The sequence below is a fragment of the Rhinoderma darwinii genome, chromosome 3, assembly GCF_050947455.1.
Source record: "Rhinoderma darwinii isolate aRhiDar2 chromosome 3, aRhiDar2.hap1, whole genome shotgun sequence".
Classification (NCBI taxonomy): Eukaryota; Metazoa; Chordata; class Amphibia; order Anura; family Rhinodermatidae; genus Rhinoderma; species Rhinoderma darwinii.
Window position 1 is genome coordinate 275,944,328 of NC_134689.1, and position 26,272 is coordinate 275,970,599.

General features: G+C 38.1%; 1 protein-coding gene across 5 annotated transcripts in view; it reads right to left on the minus strand.

The window, feature by feature from the left end:
- The window catches only part of TCF12 (transcription factor 12), a 187,194-nt gene that overhangs the window by 11,707 nt on the left and 149,215 nt on the right, over window positions 1–26,272 (minus strand). For 2 of the 5 annotated variants that reach the window (XM_075857957.1, XM_075857956.1), the window contains exons 9-15: window positions 10,527–10,632; window positions 9,795–9,928; window positions 9,452–9,596; window positions 9,240–9,310; window positions 5,592–5,670; window positions 1,159–1,232; window positions 198–269 (exon numbers count right to left, since the gene is read on the minus strand). In XM_075857957.1, coding sequence (XP_075714072.1) covers window positions 198–269; window positions 1,159–1,232; window positions 5,592–5,670; window positions 9,240–9,310; window positions 9,452–9,596; window positions 9,795–9,928; window positions 10,527–10,632 — 681 coding nt within the window. Of the gene's footprint in view, window positions 1–197; window positions 270–1,158; window positions 1,233–5,591; window positions 5,671–9,239; window positions 9,311–9,451; window positions 9,597–9,794; window positions 9,929–10,526; window positions 10,633–19,205; window positions 19,388–26,272 lie in introns of those variants that run through there. The other 3 variants (XM_075857959.1, XM_075857960.1, XM_075857958.1) reach the window with 3 other exon arrangements.

Genomic DNA, 26,272 nt, shown 5'->3' on the forward strand with positions numbered 1-26,272 from the left:
TGCTTATATTCACAACATATGCTTTGGTACACATACACATGCATGAAGTTACTAGAAGACTGCACAAAAAGTTTACAAAATCTGGTGTTTAGTGTAAAAGAAATCTATAACATGCAAAGCTTAGGAAAAGAAAACGGTGAAAGGAATGCACGGTCACAAAGAAAAAAAAGACACCAGCTAAAGAGAAATACTACTACCTCACAGACATCCTTTAAGAAGGACATAGCATCTTGCAAATGCTCGTGGAGTTGCTGCTCAACCCGATTTTTCTAAGTCAAGACAGAACAAGAAGCAGAGCAAAAGGTTAAGATCAAAGTGCAGATTGAGGAAAGTAGGGACATTCCCATCAGCTTGAAATGTTAACGTTAATGCAGAAGTTTGTAGAGAAATGCAATGTTCTACAGATGCAAATTCATCATGGGGTGTAAAAGTGACTGTGGACAAATGGTAAGCAAAAAAGGACTCCTGCCCCCCTATTAAAGTAGACCTTCGTCCTAATTCTCAAAGCAAACAGGACAAAATGTTGGAAGCGGATTACTCAGAAGGGTAAATATGCCTAAAATAAAGTCCGTAATAATTTTTATATAAAAATAGGAGATTTTAAAAATAAAGTATTAAAAAAATGGGGGAGATTTATTAATACCGGCACATTGTGCGAGCGGTGCACCCTGTTGCTGAATTTGGCAGATTCAATGCCATGAAGGCTGAGAAATAAAATACAATAATGGGTGTAATTTTCCATTCATACGTGTTGGAAAAGGTAGCGCGGGGGCTTTATAAATATGGACCGTCTATATGGCGATAGTATATGCAGTATACTTGCATATCACAGGACGGATTCTAAACTTTAGCTAAACACCTTTGTTTCCATTAGCACACACCCTGTTGCTGCAAATTAGCTGTGGGCTTATGGAAGGATACTGGTCTCCCATAACAGTCATTTCGCAGCAGCTGTCTCTGAAATAGTGGCTTTCAGGACCGGGAACAGATGGTGACAGACACACCCTACATGGGTTATATTGTTCACTCAAACCAGGCCATTTGCTTGCTAAGAATTTATCTGTAACATCATATGCTTGATTTCCTCACTGAATGGACAGCTATGAAAAACGTAAGAACTTTAATAGCACAGTTTGTGTATGATAACATTTCTCTTACCAGGGAGTGCAGTGAATTTTCATAGCTGGGAGATGAAGGCGTTTGCCCTCCTTGTCTAGACCATTGGTTGGCACCTGAAAAAAAATAATGGCATTAGAAGCTCACAACACATTCTGAAAATAACACTAACCAACTACGGACACAAAAATAAATACTATTAGAAAAAATAATTTAAAACATTACATATAAAAAAGAAAAACAACAACACTGACCCAACTTTTTACTAAAAATGTCGAAAATTTCTGATGAGTGACACATAGAAAGAGTGGTAGACTGAAATACTGGCACAATACAGCCGATACGATATTACAGGTAAAAACTACTACCCTCATATGGCTCCTACCCAAAGGCTCATTCTCCAGATTTAGAGTTATATTTCTCTTAAAGCTTATGCGCTATGTAAAATCGTTTTTACCTCCGTTTACAACTCAAACAAAACAGGAAGTATTAGGTTATATTCACATGTAGCGGTTGAGGTGCGGTTAATAATTGCATCAAAAACCGCATCTGAAATCTGAATGTGTTTAAAACCAAATCGCATTGAAAATGCACAAAATTGCAATATAATCCCATGCAGTTTTTTTAGATGCGTTTTCGATGTAGTTCTTAACCTCAAATGCAATGTCTGAAAACATCCTTAAGCCAATAAGCTTGTCAATAGGCCATTGAATTTACCAAATAAGCTCGTTCTCCTCCCAGGGAGGAAGACAACATAAATGATTTATGTTCTCAGACTTCACTTTCCACATAACCTCACTGAATGAATAATGCAACAACAACATTAATAAATTATGGATATGGCACTGAAAATCAGAAAAGCACATCAAAGTAAAGGCCTATGGGTACGTTTCTTCAATCACAACTGCGTCTGGGAAAGGAGGAATATGTTTATTACAAATTCCTCTTTGGGCCTTCCACAAATGAATATCATTTTAAGGAAATGCAGAGCATGCTTATTGTGCACAAAGACAAGCCATCTGCAATATCTTCTGTGAACACAATGGAGAGAAAGAACCATAACAAATGTTACCACCACTTGATGGCCAGAAGTCTCCGCGTTATTTGTTCAGCATGGTAAACACACAAGTTTTACATATTACTGCTCCCCGACACAGATCGTTACAAAAAGAAGCAACGTAAAATGCACTCGCTTCTGAAGGAATCCTCATTACGTGGATGTGTTGATTCAGAGGATCAGTTTGGCAAGGCTTGTTTTAGCAGCTGCTGCTGCCCATCATTCAACCATTCTCTATGTTGTGCCATTTGTAATTCATCACTTCAGGTGAAACATCCAGTCACTTAGGATCAAGTGACAAATAAGTTCTACTTCTCTCTCCCCCATCCCTTATGTTTAAAATCAAGCACTACTTAATAGGTTTGCTCAAACTTTTATACAACACGTTGGGGAAGATTTATTAAAATCTGTGCATGGGAAAAGTGGAACAGTTGCTCATATTAAGCAACTACGTTCCAATCTTCATTTTCCAAAGGTTCCCTGAAAAACGAGAGATGGCGTCTGGTTGGTTGGGATGGGCAGCAGCTTCACTTTTCCCTTGCATTAGTTTTGATAAAATTTCCCCCATTGTGTTTAATCATTTTCACTAATAAAATAACACAAAGAGATGGACGCATTCTAAGCATATATCACAATACATTCCCTGCAGACACGATTGTCATATAGTTGAGATCCACTGATGATCACCTTTGGCAACATATTGCCGAGCAATTTTGTTCACTCCCAACATTAAGTGAACATGTGAGAAGATGCGTCACTGACCGGTGTTGATGAAATGCCTTGGGCCGAACTAATCATGTCCATGTGGGCAGCTCAACAGTCCCACCAACATGTTCCATCCGAGGGAACAGGGATTGGTAAGGTTGTATTTCAAGTTTTCTTAACCATAAAAATGACAGACCATATATTTATGAGAAAGTCGGGGAAAGAAGCTGTTGTGGATTTTACATTGATGCAAATAATTAAAGAGGACCTGTCACTAAGTCATAGAAGTTGAACTGGTTTACTGACCTGAATAGTGCTGTCTCCCCGATTCCAGCGCGGTTTTTTTTCTCCTATACCTCTTTGTTCCAGAGATATGGCCCACTGTTCTGTTGGGTCCCTCTATGCTAATTTGATGTAGTTAGCCAACAGGGCGTGAACTGCCCTCAAGCTGCCTCGCGCCGATTGGTCAGCATTAGAGGGAGGGAAGCTAGCTCCACCCTGTTGGCTAACTACAGGAAAAAAAATCCAGGAAAAATAAAAAGCTCTGGAATCAGGGAGCGAGCGCTATTCAGGTCAGTTAACCAATTCAACTTATATGACCTAGTGACAGGTCCACTTTAAAATCAATACCATGTTCAAATCTTAAGAGGACAATTCAGAGATCCAGAGCCATTAATATTATATAAGCAGCCCAAAAAATGTCCTCCAGATGGTAGAGGCCATTAGTTAATACTGGAAAATCTTGGTTATTTGGCGCTTAGGATTTGTCTAACTATTCTAGTATATAAGGACACCTAACTTCACCTTGTGGAATATGAGGAATAATGAAATGGAAATATAAACATTCATGATAAATCCACTTAAGGCAGTCACACTGATGTTTAGCATTAGACAGTTACTTTTCTCCCCATTAAACAATGGTATGATGGAAATTAAACTAAATAAAAACATGGAACACATAGATTTAGAAATACATCACTAGCCATCCGCCATATAATGATACAGTACCTGTATGCTATAGATAATAAAATCACTTAAAAATAATGGGATATCGAATATATTTTCTGATATACAGGTAAATTATAACGATTATTATGATTATTGGGTTATTACCATCTTATAAAGTGATGACATATCGCTATGCATTCTGCCAAAACCAAATCATGTGCCTAGCGTAGAGGACAGCAATTGAGTTATAATAAATTGCTTATATAACATCTATAAGTTTTATAACATAACCATATTTTCTTCCTATATAAGAAATTATAGGATCATGGGCTTTAAAATGAGACATGGAATGATACTCTTAACTTAATACAACTATTTGCTTACGATAATTTGATTATAAATAAATCTTCACGTTTGAATACAAGTAATGCTATTAATGTATTAGGAAGGAGTCATGTTACATCACCCTGAAGTTAATGATGGCTTTTTCCTTATACAATGGAAAAAAAATGTCAATGGGGCTTTCTGTGTGGTGTCTGAGTAGAACAGCTGTTCACGTTTTACTAGACAGCTGAAGTAGGAGTGCGGGAGCAGCCAGGCACCCACGGTTCATTATTCATACATCAGATAAATATCATACTCACAACTATTCTGTACTTCCCGAATTATAAATTCTTAAAGGGGTATTCCGTTCCTATAAAGGGATGACACATCGCTAGGATATGCCATCACTTTATGATCGGTAGGGGTCTGACATACGGGACCTTCATTAATCCTGAAAATGAAGCGAGTGCAGCACTGCTAAAGCGTTTCGGCCCCTTCACTGTATCCCTGCACAGTGGTGCCCCAGCCTCTGGGATCCCTACTGTTTACAAAGTGATGGCATATCCTAGAGATATCAATATCCCAATAATTCATTACCACAACATTGGGCTCCTGCAATTCGGCAGAGAAAGTCATTCTTATCACAGCAAAATAAGGGTCCTTTTACATGGGCCAATTATCGGGCAAACGAGCGTTCGCAGGACGCTTGTTCACGATCATTGCCCTGTGTAAACAGGGTAACGATCAGCCGATGAACGAGCAAACACTCATTCATCGGCTAATCGTATAGTTTCAGCAGCAGAAAATATTATCTATGTTGGCAGCACATCTCCCTGTGTAAACTGGAAGATGTGCTGCCGACATGATGGAAATGTATGGGGACGAGCGAGCGGAGTAATGAACGAGCAGTCTCGTTGATCGACGCTCGTTATTACGGCCAAAATGGGCCAGTGTAAAAGGACTGAAGACCCTGCTATTCACTATAATGTGTCTCCTCTGTGATTAGTATTTGCATATGGTAGAGATTACAACAACCGCTATGTTAGCAGGTCAGGTTAGATAAATGTACCTGGAAGAGCTTTGAGAATTGATATCGACTAACCTGTCTCTTAAGTTCCCCCCACTCAAATTTATTCATCATTTTATCCAACCTTTCAGAAACGTGTAGCATTGGCCAACTAAAAGGGACTTGCCGCATCCAAATCAGCAGCACAGCAATCCACACCCCATCAAAGGCCATAGGAACACAAACACTTCTGTACTTGGGAAGGCTCAGAGCAGTCATATTGTCATACAGGTAACCAACATTTAATTTACCACATGTGAGCAAAACAAGGGGCAACAATTTTTAGCATATGCATTAACATGACTTATTCCTGCATGTTATAGAAACTTTAGAAATAAAAGTTAAGCATCTATTAAAAATACATTCAAACTCTACCTGGAAGAGGAGATGGGGACCCAACAGGGGTTGAAGGATTTGATGGAAAACTACTGCTGGTGTGGTCAGGAGAATAAATCTAGGAGAAATCAGAAGGTAGGTACTTAGTATAAAAAGGTTACATTTAGATTATTAAATCAACTGCATGACATTAAATATTTACATAGATAACAGTAGTCACAGAAATAAAAGCGGTTACCGAACTTATTTTAAATATGTACCAGTATATTTTGAAAAATCTAGTTTGGTCCTGTAATCGCAGCAACATATGCGAGGTTCGCCAATAGACTTATCTATTTCTTTCTACAGTCAGGTCGCAGATAAATGTACTGGCCAGCTCCGTGTATATGAGAGGCACAGAAACACTACTGCCTTTCAGTAGAGAAACTTCGGGCAAAAGTCCAAAAACTCTTTAAGGCCTCCTTCACACACCGTTTTTTGTTAACGGTTTAAACTGCATGTAAATACCCTAAAAAAAACAAAAAAAACAAGTTTTCTATGGTGTGTTTTTTTTACATGCATTTGTGGTTGGCTTTTTCCTGGCATTTTTGACGTTCAATTGAGAAGCCTATGACTACGTAGAGAATGTTGCGTTCCAATAAAAATGCCCCTGCCCCAAGAACACCATGTATGTATTTTTCATATTTCACTATAAACTTTGAACGGATATCTGGTCATAGCATTTAAGCTTCTGAAAAAAAATGAAGGGCTAAAATGTTTTGTTAAATGTCTCTTGTCCCACCAATATTTTGGCAAAAAACACAGAGCCTGGAAGTCTTTAATGATATTACGATAAATATGGACAAACCACGCAAAGAGACAAACCATTCTGTATTCAGCTCGTCACGTCAAGCTTTAAATGACCAATATGAACAATCCTTAGACCTTCTGCTAAGTCTAAATGGTAACATGACTTATATTCTAGCAACAAACAAGAGCCCTCCTCCTATCAGTCATGGTCCATTCCGATCAGTGGGGTGCCAATATGCCCAAACCTAATGAAAGGGGACAGAGACAATAGCTACACAAAGGAAAGCCCACAGAGCCCGACCATGAGCTGTTAGTCCAATTTTTTAAGCACTGCAGTGTACATTACAGCGGCCCTTTGTTATGGTAATTATATAGAGTCTCAAAGCTACAAAGAAACTTAATTCATGAATTGCATTTTAAAGTTCACTTCCCCGAATTCCAATTTTCTTTGTGCTAAAAACCACTGGCCACTTAATTACTGAGACAGCAGAATGCATTAGAACATGCTCCAAACATAAGGTATCGCAACGACGTCTGATATAATCGACTAAGTTAAATAACGCTCCTGTTTGATCTTCTCAAAATTAAAGCCTAAATGTTTTGATTTGGCATTAGGCAATGAAATAAACCAGATGTTCCTTCCCTTCATATAACCCTCCACGGGCACACTCTTAAAGGGTTATTATTTGGCAACCGTTCAGGGAAACACATTAGAAATGGCACAAATACCCAGATTTTCTTTCCTTTCTATCTACACTAGTTCATTATCCAAACTAATGCATAATCCACAGGGCTTTGGGAACTTTGTGTAAATACTTTCATGTACAATTCTCTTTCTTGGCTACCCTGAGATTAAGACCACAATTATCCAGGCTTAAACCTAAAATAAAAGAACCTTTGCAAATGTATTATCTGGCCTTACATGTTTAATCACATAGTATTCGGTATGCTCTTTAATACCTAAACTGAAGAACAAATGCTTCATCTTCTGATCTTTTACACATGAAAGGCCCTCAGAAAATGTGTGTTCAACAGCAAAACAAGCAGAGGAGGTCATGTGTTTTGGGGCTTTGTTTTCGCTCTTATTCTAAAGCCATTGAATGATGGTGACCTTATTTTTAGGTTTTTAGCCATCATATCATCCTTAATCAGTCATAACACCATGGTCCTAAAATGAACTGTAATTAAAAACTTAAAGGAAAACCAACTATCAGGTGGAGTATAAACATGAAATGAAGAAGAGGATGAGAATGAGTAGACTATGGCATGTATTCAGAGAGCAGATGGAATGCATCTCCATTGGAAATGACAGCAGTGATTTATGGTATGACCTGGCTGCTCCCCGCCTTGCTGCAACGCGGGATGACAGAATCAAGTCTCCATGACAACCAGAGCCCACCCAGCACATAGATTAAGAATCTATGACTCTTTATTACAATGCATTTTGGATTGTTTCTAAAACTCCACAAACTGGGGGATGAGCTGCAGTGCATGTGTGGAATGCTTCATCGTGTACACAAAATTAACAAGAAGTTTGTTAAAGAGGATCTGACACTAGTTTATTAATTCCCTATCTAATCTAATAGGCACTATGATGCTGATAACTACAGTGTAAATTGCGTTTCAAAAAACGTTTATTATTTGCAAAGTTCTGAGCTTTTTTGAAATATGCTAATTTGGCCATACTTGCCAATGGGAGGTGACTCGTTCTTTTCACTCTGGGCGGTGTAATTTTTCTGTATGACGCTGTCCAATCAGCGTCATACCGTTCTCCTTCTCAGCCCAGCAACACAGCCTTATCATATATTATACAGCTTCCATTCCTGACTGTGTTTTCAACGGATGATACCGCTGGTTGTTTCACAGCTAGAACTGCGAACTTAGAATCTCATCTTTCATATGCCTCCAGAACCACTGTTCTAGGTGGTGCAGGGCCGGAGAAATTGCTGTTTTAAGTGATCCCCCTTCCCTCTAAGCTCAGTCTTTCACACTGTGGGTGCAGTAGCTTCATGCTGATAGGACGGCGTCAGAGGCTGTGAGGTAGCTCCACCTCTGGAGAATCGCTGGTGTTGACGCATATTTGTCTAGTATAGCCTCATTTGCATATTTAGAAAAAAGCTCAGCTTCCCTCAACTTTTAAAATAATGACATTTTTGGGACACAATTTTCACTAGCATTAAATATGCAAATTTTTTACCCAGATTTAAGATTAACCTACACCGTAGTCCCCTATAATGCAAGAACTGAGCGAGCCATACACACACACAATACAGTATATGAATGTATAATCTCTATATAATGGCAGAGATGGTTAGTAAGGGAGTCGCACTCTGTGCAACTCGGAAGCACGATCATCTTTTTAGGACAGTCGCATGTGCTGAAAAAAAGTGGGGCAAGGGCTTCGTAAATAAGTTGTTAGGGCTGAATGTCTTATTTGTCAATATATTTCCGCCAGAAAACTCACATAAATACATTGATAAATCTCTCCAGTTGGCTTTTTTTTGTGTTCTTACTGAAAACATTGAAACTTGAACTGGTCTGCGCTTTTGCCCAGTCCAGAAAGTGATGTAAACCGTTACACTTAAGTTATGAATACATCCAGCATTAAATGTGCAAGGAATCTTATGAGCGGAGTTTTCCGGCTGCATTCCATGTGAAAAGAGATACTCCGGACAGACAGCTGTTTCCTTTAGAAGGTCATGCATCATTTAATAAACGTAGAAAACACAGCATTGCGCAGATACTTCTAAAAACTTACATTATATGACAAAAATGTAATGTATAAATAGTGTGTTTGATACAAGAAACTGCTTACACATAAAAAACACCCAAAAATGCTAGTTATAGCCTTCATATTATTTTTATTTACACTCACGCGTCGCATACATAAATACTTACAGATGCCAGAGCCTTTCCAAGTGCATCTCCAGTCTGTGAGCTGCCGGCTGCATTACCTCTGCTTCCTGTGACTGGCAAAACCCCCCCCAAAGAAAAATAGAAATACTGTTAATACAAACCTAGGGTATAGTAAATCTCTCCAATAATGAACCTAAACATTATAGTAAAAACCTAAATCTTACAGAAAAGGAATTTTACAAATGAAAACTCACCCAAGAGATTGTCTGATCCATTGATGGGTGGGGTGTGCGAAGAAGCAACATATGAGGAACTGGTGGCGCCACCTCGATGGAAGCTGGACATTGGTGGAAGACTGGCATTTATGTCTGTTGGTGAAACTGGATGTGGTGGATAGTTCTGAAGAGAGGACATTATAGATTCATTGTTGAATTTTATTTTTTTTATCCTAGTTATTTAACATACAATCAACACAAATTGCTGATTACAAAGCTTTAAAACAATTGCCCCAAAAAGTCACTATTTCCTACAGAGCAAAACCTCAATAATGGATGGATTATTTAGAACATAAGTCTTCTAGATTTTAATTGATCTTACCAAGCGGTCATGTACGCTGCCATAATTGTTGGACTGTGACATGTGAGTAGATGAATTGCCCATCATTCCACCATAGCCTGGCTGGCCAATTCCATTCGAGGAATTCCATAGCTCCGATGAGTTATGGTTGCCATCTATACAATGATTAACATTTACAATGATTAGCCAACAAAAATGCAGGTTTATAAAAAAAACAAAAAAAACAGTATAGAAGGTCAAAAATAGAAATGTTGTCAGTAAGAAATCCAATAGATGTTTTGATGACAGATTGTAAGGTACAGTATATATTGTTCCCACTAATAATGTGACATTCGGAATGGTCATTATGTCACATTCAACATTAGAAACGATTTCCCTGTGTTAAGTGAGCAACCCAAGCTGTAAAATCATGCAAATGTCATTATGAACTCATATGGCAACTACAAAAATAAACCGTAAAAGAATAGCACAACACGCACTTAGGGTTGGAAAATGCTGAATTATTTTTACCTCTAGCAGATATATATATAATTTTCCCTTCAATAATACAATATATCATCTTAGCGGGACTTTAAAGCACAAGAGTTAAAGATATTTTATAAAAATCATAGTATCTGTATGGTTGTAAAAAAGACAAAAATTATAGTTACAGATATGACTAGCATTTATATGTAAGTTGTCTTCAGTTTATCCTTAAGAAAAAAGTGACAAGAGTTATAGACAAATTAAGACTGCCAACATTAGAACACCAACCTTGCAGAAAGAAAGAGCTAGCGAACATACTGCTGGGTGGTTTAGGGGATGGGTAGCTTGGAGACTCCCTATTGAAATCATCTGAACCTGGAGAGGGTGCATAGACCTGGGGAAAATAAATCATTGCAAAATTAGAAAAAACGAAAAAGAACATCAGGTAACACAAATGCTGCGTTTTAATTTAGATACTATATATAAAAAAAATAAAAATCTAAGTTTCAGCAGTTAAATTCCATTCTTCCAATTCAATATGCAGACATGATACAGAAAAATACGTCATGTTTAATCTCTTTTTATATAAAGATATGAAGATCATGCTAAGATATAAAGTATGCACCTGCAGAGCCAAGTCCAGCTGTGTTTTATGAAATATTTGACTAGGTAAAACTCAACAAACAGTATAATAAAATAGTATAATATTGAAAAGTAAATAGACTATATGTGTTAAAGTAGAACAAAGTATAATTTAGAAGAAATAATATAATATAGAAAAGTAGTCAGTGGATCAGTCATCCCTCTACTTTGCAAGGTACCAATAACGGCCATACAGCACTGACACAGTCAGCAGGAAAGATCCAGCACAGTCAATCTAGAACTTTAATAAAAATCTGTATGTAACTATTATGGTGCAATCTGTGCAGCGCCTGATATGATCAGAACGTGTCCTAGAATATTCAAAGTTACACAACAAGGAAGAAAATAACTAGTAGTAGTAACAAGTCAAACGCTAAAGGTTTATACATTGCACGTAAATGCACTTAGTCTAGATTAGACGTGTACAATAGAAATAATGTCAAGTGATGTGAGCATTAAAACTAAAGGGAAAACATGTTGAGAATGTTTGGGGGAAGATGCAACTTTATACAAGTAATGGAATATTTGAGCTGGTCAAACCCAATGAAAAATCTAGCATGCAGTAAACAAATGCAATAGTTGTGGAGGAAGAAACACACATTTGAAAAAAAGCTACAGTCCAACTAGCAGTCCTAAAATGTATTCATGAATAGGATTGGTTCAACAACTTTGTAAAGCTAGTCATGGACATGTCCGATACAGCCATCTTGCCTGACTCCACCGTAAACGTATCCATTTGGGTCCAGTGAACAGGCATGTCATTTCTATGATGGGCTCATCAATAATCTCAAGGGAAACAATCGTATCAGATGGGTTGAAAACCAAAAACTTTCTGATCTCTGCTTGCCCTGATGGAAAACTCTGGGGAAAAATCTCATGCTGTATCTTAAAGAGGCTCTGTCACCACATTATAAGTGCCCTATCTCCCACACAATCTGATTGGCGCTGGAATGTAGATAACAGCAGTGGTTTTTATTTTCAAAAAAGATCATTTTTGAGCAAGTTATGAGCAATTTTAGATTTATGCTAATTCGTTTCTTAATAGACAACTGGGCGTGTTTTTACTTTTTACCAAGTGGGCGTTGTGAAGAGAAGTGTATGACGCTGACCAATCAGTGACCAATCAGCGTCATACACTTCTCATTGTTCCAGCCCCGCTTCTTTCACAGCACAATCACACTGTAACAATGGGCTCGAACAATGAGAAGTGTATGAAGCTTCACTGATTGTTCACTGATTGGTCAGCATCATACACTCCTCTGTGCAACGCCCAGGTGGTAAAAAGTAAAAACACACCCAGTTGTCCATGAAGAAATTATAGTTTTTCAAAATAAAAACCACTCTTATCTATATTTACAGCGCCGATCAGATTATGTAGGAGATAGGGCACTTATAATCCGGTGACAGAGCCCTTTTTAACAGAGCTGTCGGCCAAATTATTATTTTGATCCTACTATATATGATGATGGTACTAAACAAAATCAGTTTAGTCCAAAAACGTTAGGTTATTTCTTCTAAGACAAACTTTTCTACCAGCAAATATAAATAATGAGCATTTCCCAAAGGTCCCCTATTATATACACTCACATACATGGCTAAGCTGATGTTATGGTTAATTGAATTGTAACACGTAAATGGTTGTCCTTTGACTTATCTTATTGTGCTTTATTACTAGTTCAATAAAAGATGGGAACAAAATAGTTTCTAGTAGTTTTGACAGTTGTTATGGTACAAACATTAATTTTATGGCCGTAACGATGGGGGAGCTCACTATCGCTTATTGGTGGTGTAAGAAAACCAGTACTTTACATCTTCTCCATAAACGTTCTCTAGGTTGAGAGGAAAAAAAATATTGTGGTTTTTGCCAATAGCAAGATATTTTCTCCTAGACAGTTTTGATAAATAAGGGCCACAGTTTCAGGAGAACAATTTGATTTAGTTGATATAGTTAATAAATTAAGGAAGACTAAAGAAAAGTCTTGAAATTAAGGGTGGTCTTGAAAAATAGAGTGAAACGTTAACCCAAACCCTAAAATATTGGGCTAGGGCTTCACAGCCAACATTCATGAAACAAGGTCAGGGCTCGTAGCATTCTGGCATCAGACACAACCAAAAACACAATAGAAAACGTGCAATTTGCACAAAAATGTTGCTACTTTTCAAAAATGTGGTGCAGGTTTTGAATAAGGTGCAACCTGCAGCCCAGCAGATTCACTATCTCAGATTTACACCAACTTGTAGCTGGTGTAGATTTCACTTTCTGGAGCACAGATAGTCAGAGATGGGCCTAATTTAGAAACAGGGAGGAAACCTCCAGCGCACCTTTCTTGCCATGATTAAGAACGCAGACTGCGTTCGAAACGCGTAGGCTCAGGTATATACCCTGACTACTCACGCCTTGGGACTGCGTCTCCCATTCGATTTTAATGTCTTCCCCAACAAACATGGGACCTGCTTTTCCCTTTTAATTACTTCTGCGCTGGATCATTCTTTCCTCCAATTTTGCCATGGGCCTAATTTATTAAGAGTTGTGCGCTTCTTAATATATTAGGAACATTTATTATAACTGGTGTATGAAACACCAGTCCTTCGTTAATCTGCCCCATAGTTGGCTGGCCATCATTGATCTCGAAGTCATACTGCCACGGGGCTTTACTCAGCATGGTCTCCTATACATGCCTTTCCCCAGAACCAGCTAAATAACAAATCTGCTAATGTGTTATAGGACTGGAGCCTATGAAAAAAAGGAAGCATTTTGAAGAAAAAAAAGTTGTGTTATGACAGGTCGTCAGATAAATATAAGGAAACGTCTTAATATAAACAAGATTTTATTGTATAACATTAAGGAAGTGAATAGTCATGATCTATATGTACAAACATCTGGACAACAGATATTAAAATAATGTTCAAGAATAAAGAATCAGGCTAGTTACTGGATATGCAGCTTTAATCTCTCAATGTCACAAGCCACCAATATCCATATGAAGGCTAGGCACCTGAGGAATGAGGACAGTGGTAATCTGACTAATGAGAATCACATATGGCAGATTCCAGGAACGTATCTTTACTACAAGCAATAAAGAACCATTAATAAGGCCGAGACTCCACAGGGCATGTTTTTACCACGTTTTACAGCAGTTTTGTACTGATCTTCATGTGCTTCTTAATTGCTGCAAAAAAAGAATAGTAAAAACCGCATGCCTTTTAGCGCAAGTCGCCATGGCTTTGACATGCGGTTTTCGGCTGTGTAGCTACTACAGATGAAGCACATGGTTTCAATGGGCTTCACCTGTAATAATCGCGCGACCAAATACTGCATCACAAAAACACTGCAATTCGCAGTAAAACGCATGCGGTTTTTAACATGTGCTTTTTACAGCAATCGAAAAGCATTTCATTTTTATTTATTTTTAAAAATCACTACAAAACTGCAGTAAAAGCCCGGTAAAAATAGATCAAAATACTCTGTGGAATACCAAGCCAAGACATAGAGCTTAAAACACAACGAGAATACACCAGAGTAATGCAAATAAATATATACACACACACACACACACACACATATATATATATATATATATACACACACACACACTTACACACATGTACATTATATATATATATTACACACACACACACACACACACACACACACACACACACACACACACACCTATATACACATGTACACACACACACACATAATTTATTTTTTTCTTGATATCTAGAGGTTCATTTAATTAAACAGCCATAAATAATCACCATTCCAAATATAGATACACACATACACACACACACATATATATATATATATAAACACACACACACACACACACACACACACACACACACACACACACACGCAAACGTACACACATACATACACACATATACATATGTATACATATATATATATATATATATATATATATATATATATATACACACACACACACACACACATATATATAAAAATAAATATATATACACACACATACACGCATACACACACACACACACACACACACACACACAATCACTTATGTAGCTGGGAACCTGTTTGCTGCATACTGGTGGGTATTTAGCTACGAAGACCACCTACCCTTCACAGAGTGCAGATTTGGTCAGTATTTTGCAACTATACAGTATTTTTAAGCCAAAGCCTGATTTGCATTGAAATCAGAAAAGCATGAATCTTTCCATGATACTTTTTCTGTGTTTAGGTTCCATTCCTGGAAATACGGATGTAAAATACTGACATGAAGTAATGGCCAGAGAACAATATTCATGATCATCTCTACAATCACTATCTAAATGCAATGTTAAAACAAGACTTTTTATGATAAACAGTCTAATGTTTTTATTTAACTGGATTCTACAAACTGGGTGGAACACTTCTAAATTATTTGGTAAAAGATACTTATTGGGTATAAATGCTATAAGAAGGAATATAATTTTACTGCAGTTCTGCAAAAACTTCACAAAATATATACCTGCACTTGGGTGAGCTACAATACTCCACATCAAAAAGCTAGAACGGTAAAAAAAAGTAAGTGATGTGGTTATGGAGAATTAACTAAAACCAGATGTGAAGAAATACAACTTAGAAGGGGAAAAAACAGGCACAAAAAATTAGTTACAAAAAGAAACGGCCGCAAATGTAAAGCAACCACCTGCAAATAAGTTTCCTATTTAATGGAGGAATCACAAGTCTTTCTCCTTGCTTTGTACTACCTTTGATATATATTGAGAAAGTCAATTGATGTGCGTGCATACAGTATTTCCATCAACAGATAGATCATAACTGGGATTACAACATTAATATAACAGTGCTCACTAGCAGGCTTGGGAGACCATATCTGCAAATGTACCATACGAAGAGACACTGTCTACACTACACAGAAAAAGCAATCTGCTTGGATTTATTATTTTGTACACAACTGGCCAATGACACTTGTTTGAGTCTAACTTTGTGTCAATGTGAATGGCCGCACAACTTTACTGTTTATTGCTAGATCTTACACCCTTTTATTAGACTTAATGACATTTTATATTAAAGCTTATATGAAAACTTACAGGTCTTTAAAATTTTATATGGCCAGATGGCCAAAAAAAAAAAAGAGTTGCATAAACACAACAGAATAGAATACTACTTATGAAAACGTCACAAATTGTGCGAAGATAAAGTCAGAAATCCAATCTCTATAGTCAGAACAAGCTAACCCATTATATTGATAACAGAAACGTCACAATTTCTTTTCTTCAACAACGATAAACTCTACGTAATAGAAAAAACTGCCAATATTATAAATGTGCAGCCATGTTACCACTATTTTTCCAGCACCTGACAGTTCCACCAACTATATCCACAACTGGTCAAATGTAAAAGGTGAATGCAATTGATTGTCCCATATACACAAAGCACTGCTGGGTAGTACTGTAGATATAGGAGGGCTGGCCACTAATCTTACAGCTAAATTCCCACGTAATACAATAAACAGTAAATATCTAAAAAAAATAATCAACAAATATGTTTACTAAGAGGTATAATAGAATGAAGTGAGACACAAAGGTAAATACTGCGCAGAGAAGGATGCTGGTAAAGGCTATCAGAGTATATTTCTGTTTTATTTGAAATAAATATTATTTGTATACAAAGGGGGAAATGAATAGGATAAAAAACACTCCAAAACTTACTCTTTCCAATAAGCAGGACATAGGTTAAAAGTACAGACGTAAAGAACCTACTATGGGTATGGGTGATAAAAAATAAAATGACTAAGGCCTCATTCACACAAGTGTATTTTGCATCAGTACTCGGAAGTTAAAACTAGGAATGGGTCTTAAATATAGAAGAGGTGCTAATCTTTCCATTATACTATTTTTGTTTATGGTCAACTCCTGGTTTTGGCTTCCAAATACTGACACAAAATACTGACATGTGAACGAGGCCATCGACTGAAATCTGTGCAACTAGACAAGACAAATATTTTCTCAGACAAAGTTAAGTTAAAGCATCACTGTAACTGTCTTAGCATCTGTTTTCTATACCCTTGTTATATTCATTCGGTTGAGTATATAAAAGCTTTTAAAATAAGAACATATGTGATACAAACTAATGTAAAGAAATGATCGTGTGAGATCTCAACTAAAACTTACATTGTAATGTGAGAACTTGTAATGGTCTGTATATCCACATGTTTGGTTTAATAGCAGGACATACAATAAGGCCAGGACCACACACAGAGTTTTGATGCCGTTTTTGGCTCCGTTTTTTGAGCCAAACACAGGAGTGGACACCAAAGGATGGAGATGCATCAGTCTTTTCTATACACCTTTTCTTTCCTTTAGATCCACTTCTGGCTTTGGTTCCAAAAACTGCACCAAAAAACTGAATCAAAACCCTGTGTGTGATTTTACCCTTACATAGATTTAAAAAAACTGCATAGCAAAAGCATAAGATAATTTTTTGTTTTTCTTAAATCAATTCACAGAAACAAGCTAAATAGTAATAAGAGGTTCATTTTATTAAAAGTGCTTTACCCTGAAACCTCGCCCTACCCCTTCAAAGCAATGTGTATGTAGAGTGTAAATAGGGCAATACACGGGAGGGGGTGTTATCCTTAGGAAATGACCATTAGGTAATGCCTGCAGGACTGAAAGGAGATAAAATGCACAGATTAACACAAGTATTTATAGTACAAACACAGACCTAGTTCCAGCAGGGCTGGTGTCATGTCTGTTTTCTCTTCCAGCCCCTGATGGCGAGGGCTTTCAATGGTCCTATATGCGTTTAACAGGTCCTCATACAGTAACCGTCTCACCATAACTACTGGGTGAAGTTAACTTCAGGTCAGAAACTCTTCGAGAACACTGTGTAGAACTTGTGGCGTGTAATATATTTTTCATTTCCGGACATGCGTGCATTACAACTCCACCGGAATAAGGCAATAACATACAATACTAATAAACACCATACTGCTCTGATCATTCACCATCAGGACATACAATATTATTGTATTCCTTAAGAAATAAATTAGACTTCTGGATCAGACCTATTAAAGCCTACTTCGTTCCTTCCTTTTACTGCATTAATTCTCCAGCCGGCAAAGTGTTAACAAGCATTACCCTGAACAGATTAGGCTTTTGTTCAGACCACTTTAGTAATCCTTTAATAATCAGTTTGTTTAACTCGGAACACCATTAATAGCAGTCCCGCTCCTCAAAAATAGCCAGCCCCGACAACCAACATACGTCATCATGATATAGATTTATCAGTGCAATGACCATTAACAATACATGTTTTATAAAGACATCTAAAGGTGACCCATTAACTGCTTACCAATTGCTCATCTAGCCCGATGGCAAACACGTGGTACACATTTCCAAGGCAGGCAGGACCAGACCCTCATAAGTCTGTTAATGCTTAATGAGATCAAAGCTTTTTCCCCTTTTTTCTATTTTGTATCGACAGAGAAGAATAAATTGGGTCGTACAACTTCTTAGCACTATCTACGTAACGGATTATACCATGAGCCCAGAAAGATTTTATTTTTTATGTAATTCTAGGTGTCCAAAACATATCAAATGATTTGCCTCACTCCAGAAAAGTGGCAATGTCTTCATAAGAAAGCCAGCCTTATAGGGTTAATAAAAAAAAAAAGTTTTCTTAGGATTTATCTACCACAATATGTAATTACAGTAAAACATATACAGTACCAGTCTATTACTACAAGAAATCCAAAAGCCATAAAAGTGCATCTTAACCTATTGGTCATCGTGTAAAACAAAATAAGGAAAAAATGACCTGTTTGCATATTTATGAAAAAAAACCAGCGAATTTAAGAAAGAAATGTCGTATTGTCAGTATGGTCAAAATATCGATGTGATTAGAAGCAGATGGAACGACATTAAAACCCAGGCAGCGAACCTCAAAGTCTAAACAGGAAACAGGAATCTACTGGCTGGGGAGAGCCGTTTCCTTAATCATTCCCAGAAATGACTGGCTTTTCGTTATAGAATGAGCCACCCTTTCACTTTCCCTAATTTTTCCACAACTAAATACAAAATATAACTAAAAACCATTCCTAAATATACACGATATAGTACATAGATTACTATAATAAAATACAAGATACAAAGTTTTTAAACACTTAGTACTAATATACATATAACTGACAACCCTACGAAACGCTCACTGTCTATTATACTTAAACTAACAAAAGGTATTTGTACCAAATTAGCAAAATACAAAGCAATCGAATTCTACTCCTGAGGCTTAAATCTATGGAGACGAATAAAAACTGGAAATTTAAGCTGTCTCACCGTCTTGCCATTGTAGTAGTACATCAAAGAATTGCTGCCCACTCCAGCTACGGGGTATGCACAATACATGTTGATGTGGAATAGATTGTAGGAAGCGGTTAAAGTGCACTGCCTCAGTCCCAGGCATACATCCACCCGACTAAACAGTATTTCCACCAGTACTATGCTTACTCAGTCCACACATGGATCTACTCAAAAGAAACTTATGCAAAATAGGGCTGAACCATCCCACACAGAAAAAAGGGGGAGGGCAACGACATACAGTAATCTCTTTCAACCTTGATCACACCCTGATTTCTGTAGTGGAAATTCCTTCAAGACAGCATTAAGAGAAGGACATCAAACGAGGGGTGATTTTTCAGAAGAGTGGGCCAGGGTAAACTTTGCCCACAGATACTGGATTTACAATTTTTAGTTTCTTTTGTTAATGAAATCATAGCACTTGTAGCAGCTGAGACGAAGCATCCTGCAGTACAGCAACACCACCATCTGGCCAGGACAGTAAGCATTTTTACAACACATTATTGAAGTGGAGAAACTGTAAATTGTACAACAATCGGAAATTTATTATCATGTAACAATGATTTCAAGACAATCTAGATGAGCTGAACGTTCTCCATAAAGCGCCAACACTACATTATGTTCTACAGTGGGCAGACATGAAAAAAGAACAACCGATATATATGGTTTATGAGCACTACCTCTAAAGTACAAATAGTCCAAACCTAAAGCTTCATTTTCACCAACTTTCCAACTAGTCGTCACATGGATAAAATAAAAAATAAAATAGAGAACTCCTAAAGAAAGTTGCAAGTTGAAACTGTGGTCCAACAAATGTGTAGCCCCAGCCCAAAAACTGGTTTAGCCTATAGACATGTATGGACCATTTGTCAGTAAATTAGTTTCTTGGGATAAATTAAATATTTTATTTTTTTTAAAAAAAAAAGGATAAATTACTAAAATAATACAAATATTTAGCGCTGCACTGTGCTATTCTTGTCCTATAGGTCTAACTAGACCCAGCACCCATAGGGTGGTTTACAGAATGGTTTGGTTAATAAAAACAAAAGCCCCATCACCTAGCCGGCTTTCTTTCTGCTAGTCTTCTGGCTGGTAACTTTGGAATAAAAGTGGAGTGACATCACCAGCTGTGCCAAGCCCGCTCTAATCACTGAGTGAATTGACACTTAGTGGCCACTGCGCAGGCAATTACGGCCGATATGCGGTTTTCCTGCAATTCTTCATGGTTTTCAAAATCATTCTAAATAGCCATGCAGATTAGGCAGGTATACAGCAGTTTTACCCAAAAAAAGGCACAGCCCTAATAAATTTGAAAACCACACCGATCTGACGCGATTTTTTTTCTACGTTCGCTATGGATGGACTCACCCTAAGGCCCCATGCACACGACCGTAAAAACTCCCGTAATTACAGGCCGTAATTACGGGCCCATAGACTTCTATTGGCCACGGGTACCTCCCCGTATGCTTACGGGAAGGTGCCCGTGCCGTTGAAGTCTATAGGGCTCCCGTAATTACGGGTGACTACGTGTGTGCACCCGTAATTACGGGAGCGTTGCTAGGCGACGTCAGTAAATAGTCACTGTCCAGGGTGCTGAAAGAGTTAAACGATCGGCAGTAACTGTTTCAGCACCCTGGACAGTGGCTACCGATCACAATATAGATAAAGCTGTAAAAATAAAAAAAAAAGACGTTCATACTTACCCAGAACTCTCTGCTTCTTCCTCCAGTCCGTCCTCCTGGGATGACGTTACAGCCCATGTGACCGCTGCAGCCAATCACAGGCCAATCACTGGCTGCAGCGGTCACATGGACTGCCGCGTCATCCAGGAAGGTCGGACTGGATGTCAAGAGAGGGACGCGTCACCAAGACAACAGCCGGGTAAGTATGAATTTCTTTTACTTTTATTACGGAAAGGGCTGTACCTTCTCTCTATCCTGCACTGACAGAGAGAAGGGCTGCCGATTAGTGCAGTGCAATTTTGCAGCCAAAAACGTGCCCGTAAATACGGGTGGAATACTGGCACGGGTCCGTAAATACTGGTGCAATACGGGTTGAATACGTGTGACCAAGGACCCGTATTTACGTCAGTATTTACGGGTGGACAAAAATACGGTCGTGTGCATGAGGCCTTAGAATGTGCTGACATTTAATTACAGGCAACAGCAGTGTGAGACTACTTCCCCAATATTGCCACAGGAGGGAAAGCAGTAGTCTGAAAGGCACGATAACATCTGTGATAGCAGCTAAAGTCTAGTCCAACCCTATTGAAGAAAGGGTGCCAGGGCTGAGTAACTCTAAATTGAATGTCCTACTGGACATTTCATCTACGCCATATTTAATAATTCAAAAGGCTCCAGTCTTTAGGCCATAAGTTTATCCATCTAAATTAAGCATATCCAGATATAAGAAAAAAACACATACCTTCTATAGTCATTAACTTTTCAACAAACTTAGCATAAATAAATAGTACAAACGGATATAAGAAACTTTGTAATATAGCTTATTAGAGAAAAATGTCTCCACTTATTAGGCTCCCCCCCCCCCCTAACGTGTCACTCACTCTGAATTTTCTGCTAAATGTGTCTCCTCAAGGGGAGACAGACTATCAGCTCACTGAGGGATCAGGTTACAGCGACCCATAGAAGTCTATAGAGAGGGGAGAGGGAGGAGAAAGCTAGAGCAGAGTGAGAGAGGCAGAGAGAGATGTAGACGCTGCTACAGCTCTCCCGTTAATGTTATATGTCAGACCTAGAGAGATAGGGGAAAACTTATAAAACAAAGCCACATACAAGTCATACAATGGCCAGAAATAGTGCTATTCCTCATGTACACACACATGACCGCTTAGACTGAAAAGTCCCCTGAAAGGTTAGGTACGTATTAGCTTATTTTTCTTGCGTGGACTTGTGATGTAGTAGGAAGCACTTTTCAGTACGGTTAGGGTGCAGTCACACTCAGCAGATTTTCTGGGACTGAAAATCTGTTTCATTTATATAAATGAGGTAGTTTCTGCAGCAGGTGCATAGATTTCTGCAAGTTCTATTCAGATAAATGGAACATATTTTCAGTCGCAGAAAATTTCTGCAACAAAATCTGCCGCGTGTGACTGCACCCTTAAAAAACAAACAAAAAAAAAAAAAAACGGCCACACAATACCCCCACAATAATGCATTCGGTCATGAGCCTGACAAACTTATGCCAAAAAGGACACTTAAAGAGGCTCTGTCACCAGATTTTGCAACCCCTATCTGCTATTGCAGCAGATAGGCGCTGCAATGTAGATTACAGTAACGTTTTTATTTTTAAAAAACGAGCATTTTTGGCCAAGTTATGACCATTTTCGTATTTATGCAAATGAGGCTTGCAAAAGTACAACTGGGCGTGTTTAAAAGTAAAAGTACAACTGGGCGTGTATTATGTGCGTACATCGGGGCGTGTTTACTACTTTTACTAGCTGGGCGTTGTGTATAGAAGTGTCATCCACTTCTCTTCACAACGCCCAGCTTCTGGCAGTGCAGCACTGTGACGTCACTCACAGGTCCTGCATCGTGTCGGCACCAGAGGCTACAGATGATTCTGCAGCAGCATCGGCGTTTGCAGGTAAGTCGATGTAGCTACTTACCTGCAAATGCTGATGCTGCTGCAGAATCAACTGTAGCCTCTGGTGCCGACACGATGCAGGACCTGTGAGTGACGTCACAGTGCTGCACTGCCAGAAGCTGGGCGTTGTGAAGAGAAGTGGATGACACTTCTATACACAACGCCCAGCTAGTAATAGTAGTAAACACGCCCCGATGTACGCACATAATACACGCCCAGTTGTACTTTTACTTTTCAACACGCCCAGTTGTACTTTTGCAAGCCTCATTTGCATAAATACGAAAATGGTCATAACTTGGCCAAAAATGCTCGTTTTTTAAAAATAAAAACGTTACTGTAATCTACATTGCAGCGCCGATCTGCTGCAATAGCAGATAGGGGCTGCAAAATCTGGTGACAGAGCCTCTTTAAGCATGTGTCTGCCCTGTAAAATACAATGGGTGCGTTACATTATACATTTTTATTTTTTGAATACGTGTACTGTCAAGTTCATGGCTTATAACCAATTTATGTTCTGATTATTTAGGAGCTGTCAGGTCCAGCAGCCCGACCATCTGCTCCAAACATTCCCACAAGACCTTAAAATTATAGCTGGTATCATGCAAGTTTTTTCCCTGCCTGTACGGACTGGGACTGCAGGAAGCAAGACAGGACCAGTGCTACTTCTGCAGAGCCTAGGAATGTAGCTCTATTTCCAATAAAGTTATGTTCTGCTTTAAGGCTTTTATTTCTAATAGAAGCGTAAGGGCCAGTTCACACAGTTTTTTGATGTGGAAACCGCGTCAAAACACGGCCGAAAATGCCTCCCATTGATTTCAATGGGAGGCGGAGGAGTTTGAATATAAAAATTTACTAGAAGGAAGATTATTATTTTTTTTTAATAACAGCCCAAACTGAAGTTTTCTGCATTTTGCTTAAACCCTTGTAACCTTGTTGTTCAACAGAAGGATGATGTTATTTTACCTAATTACCAAAGCTCTTCCTCCCTCCCTCACACAGTAACAATTATACACCAGAAAGGGTTAATCCGCCTAGCCCCTTTGACATACTAAGTCAGCTGCAGTCTGAGTTGACGTTTCAAACTTTAATTTCAGACACTAATGTCGTCAGCAAAGTAGCAGTGAATTGACCTGCACTCCCTAACCCAAATTGTTTCCATTCACAACCTAGCGTTGTGCAGCTAAACAAACTGTGTGTTTCTCTGAACACAAACAGATTACATGGTCTGACGCACAGGGAGCCTAGTCTAATTACAGATGGAAAGCGATGTGTTAACTTACATGCGTTCCCTTATGGGTGGTGCAAAACTGTGGTACAGAAATAGAGGCCAATATAAAACATTTATAATACAGTAGAAACCGGAATTCATTTTCTGTACATTTGTGCAATGATATAAAAACTCATGCTTGTTCCCTGGCCGCTCTCGATGTAAACGCCAGCGTGAGATCACTATGAGCGACAGGTTACTGGGCCAGGGGGCGTTTGAGGGACCCATTAGAAAGGTGGTGCCAAAACAGTACGATGAGCATTTTGCTAACTTGACTATTTTACGTTTTGTTTTTTTACCTTAAAAAAAAATAATAATTTTACTTTCCAGAAGACCCCTTTAACTTTTTTTAAATTGCCAAGTGTAAAATACTACCAAACACAGTATCTCCACAGTGCCAAAGGGTTAATATTTCTAGCCGCCAAGTGCTATTTGAATTACTCTTTAGAACTGCAATGAAAATCAATTGTCATGTAAGCTTACTGTCAGTAAAGAGTATTACATTTCATCCTCACTTTACTCAACCACAAAACCTCAAGCACTCTGAAAGACTAAATTATTCATCTAATCCTAAACTAGTATTGCTTAGGCCTGCGTACTTGTAATGTATTATACAATTATTATTCTAAGCAACAATACCAGGAGTTATAGAGGACTTGGACTCATTTTTGGTATCGGTGGGGTGCCTACTGCTGGATGTTTAAGGACATATCAAAAGATAATCGTAGAACAACCCTATTAATATGTAACAAGATAAAACAACAAGATAAATAAATAAAAAGAAATATGAAATAGAATGATACATCACTGTTCTATTCAGAAATAGGGGACTGCCTTCTAAATAGAACACTTAGAAAAGATTTAATATGTAAAGGAAATGGTAAACATTTTAGTATATAAACATGGGCGCAGTAGAAAAGTTCTGGCTGAGAACGTTATTCCCACATGTAAATATTTAGACTGTATCAGGACTCGAGGACTATTAACCAATACTGTGTGTATAATATGCTCTATGTAAACATATCGAACCTACAGACCTCACAGGCAGATCGGAGAAACTATGTAAGTTGAAGCGTGGCAATGAAGTCTAAACATGAAAGGCCATAAATATCTACATCGGAGATATGTATACAGAAATATATTTCCCTGCTGGGTCACCAAAAAGAAGATCGGAAGTGCTCTAAGTAAATGGAATAACTTTCCGGACGCTGCCCTATGGAAAACTGGCTATAAAATCTAACAGGGTACCCTACAGCTCCATCACGAAAGCCTAATATTCTGGAGTGCACTTAAGAACATACTGGGTTGAAAATATCCCACACATACAGATGTAGCCATATTGATCTTGACGTAACGCATTAAATACACCGTGTCACAAAACTTTAAACTTGACATTTTTAATGACTTTTGTTGTGTGATATCACGTTGCAGCAAGTTATCAGAGTCCAGATAAACTTGGCTACATCTGTAAACCCAGGTCATTACAGTAAAGGAGTTTAAGAGTGCGTTCATTTACCGCAGTTCTACAGTACGTGAAATCACTGTGCTGCTGCTAGACTGGCAGAAGAAGAATGAATGGTCCCCTGCAGTGAAGCTCATGTCTTCTATAGCGGTTTCTTTACCCACATGCGGGGCATTTAGCTACTTCTCATTAAACTCAAACAATGCAACGAGACCGAACTACAGAGAGCAAGTCCCAATGCAGCAGCTCATATGCAGTTTTTGGAATTAGCCTGCAGGTGGAGCTATTATCCAAACACTCAAGAAGATGCTGGACAAATATAAAAAGTAAATATATACACTACAAATCAATGAAATAAACATTTATTGTCCAAATATAAAGAACATGTTTAAAGACTGCAGGGGAAAGGGAGACAACAATAATTCTCAATAGAATTCAAACCTATACACAATATGTCAAAAGCACATGACACCCATTCAGTCGCTCAAAATGGTTCTCAATAAGTGTATTAAAAGAAAAAAAATGCACTATAGGAAAAGATTTTCAAGCGTGCTTTCTGGGATGACACACTATATATATATATACATACACACCACAAATATCAAAATTGGTATTTAATTTCCCATATATACACCAAAAAATATAAAATAGGAGGTTCCGTGTTAGCACAGGGATCAAGTGGGTTTTTGCAGTTACCCAAAATGATGAACAGGA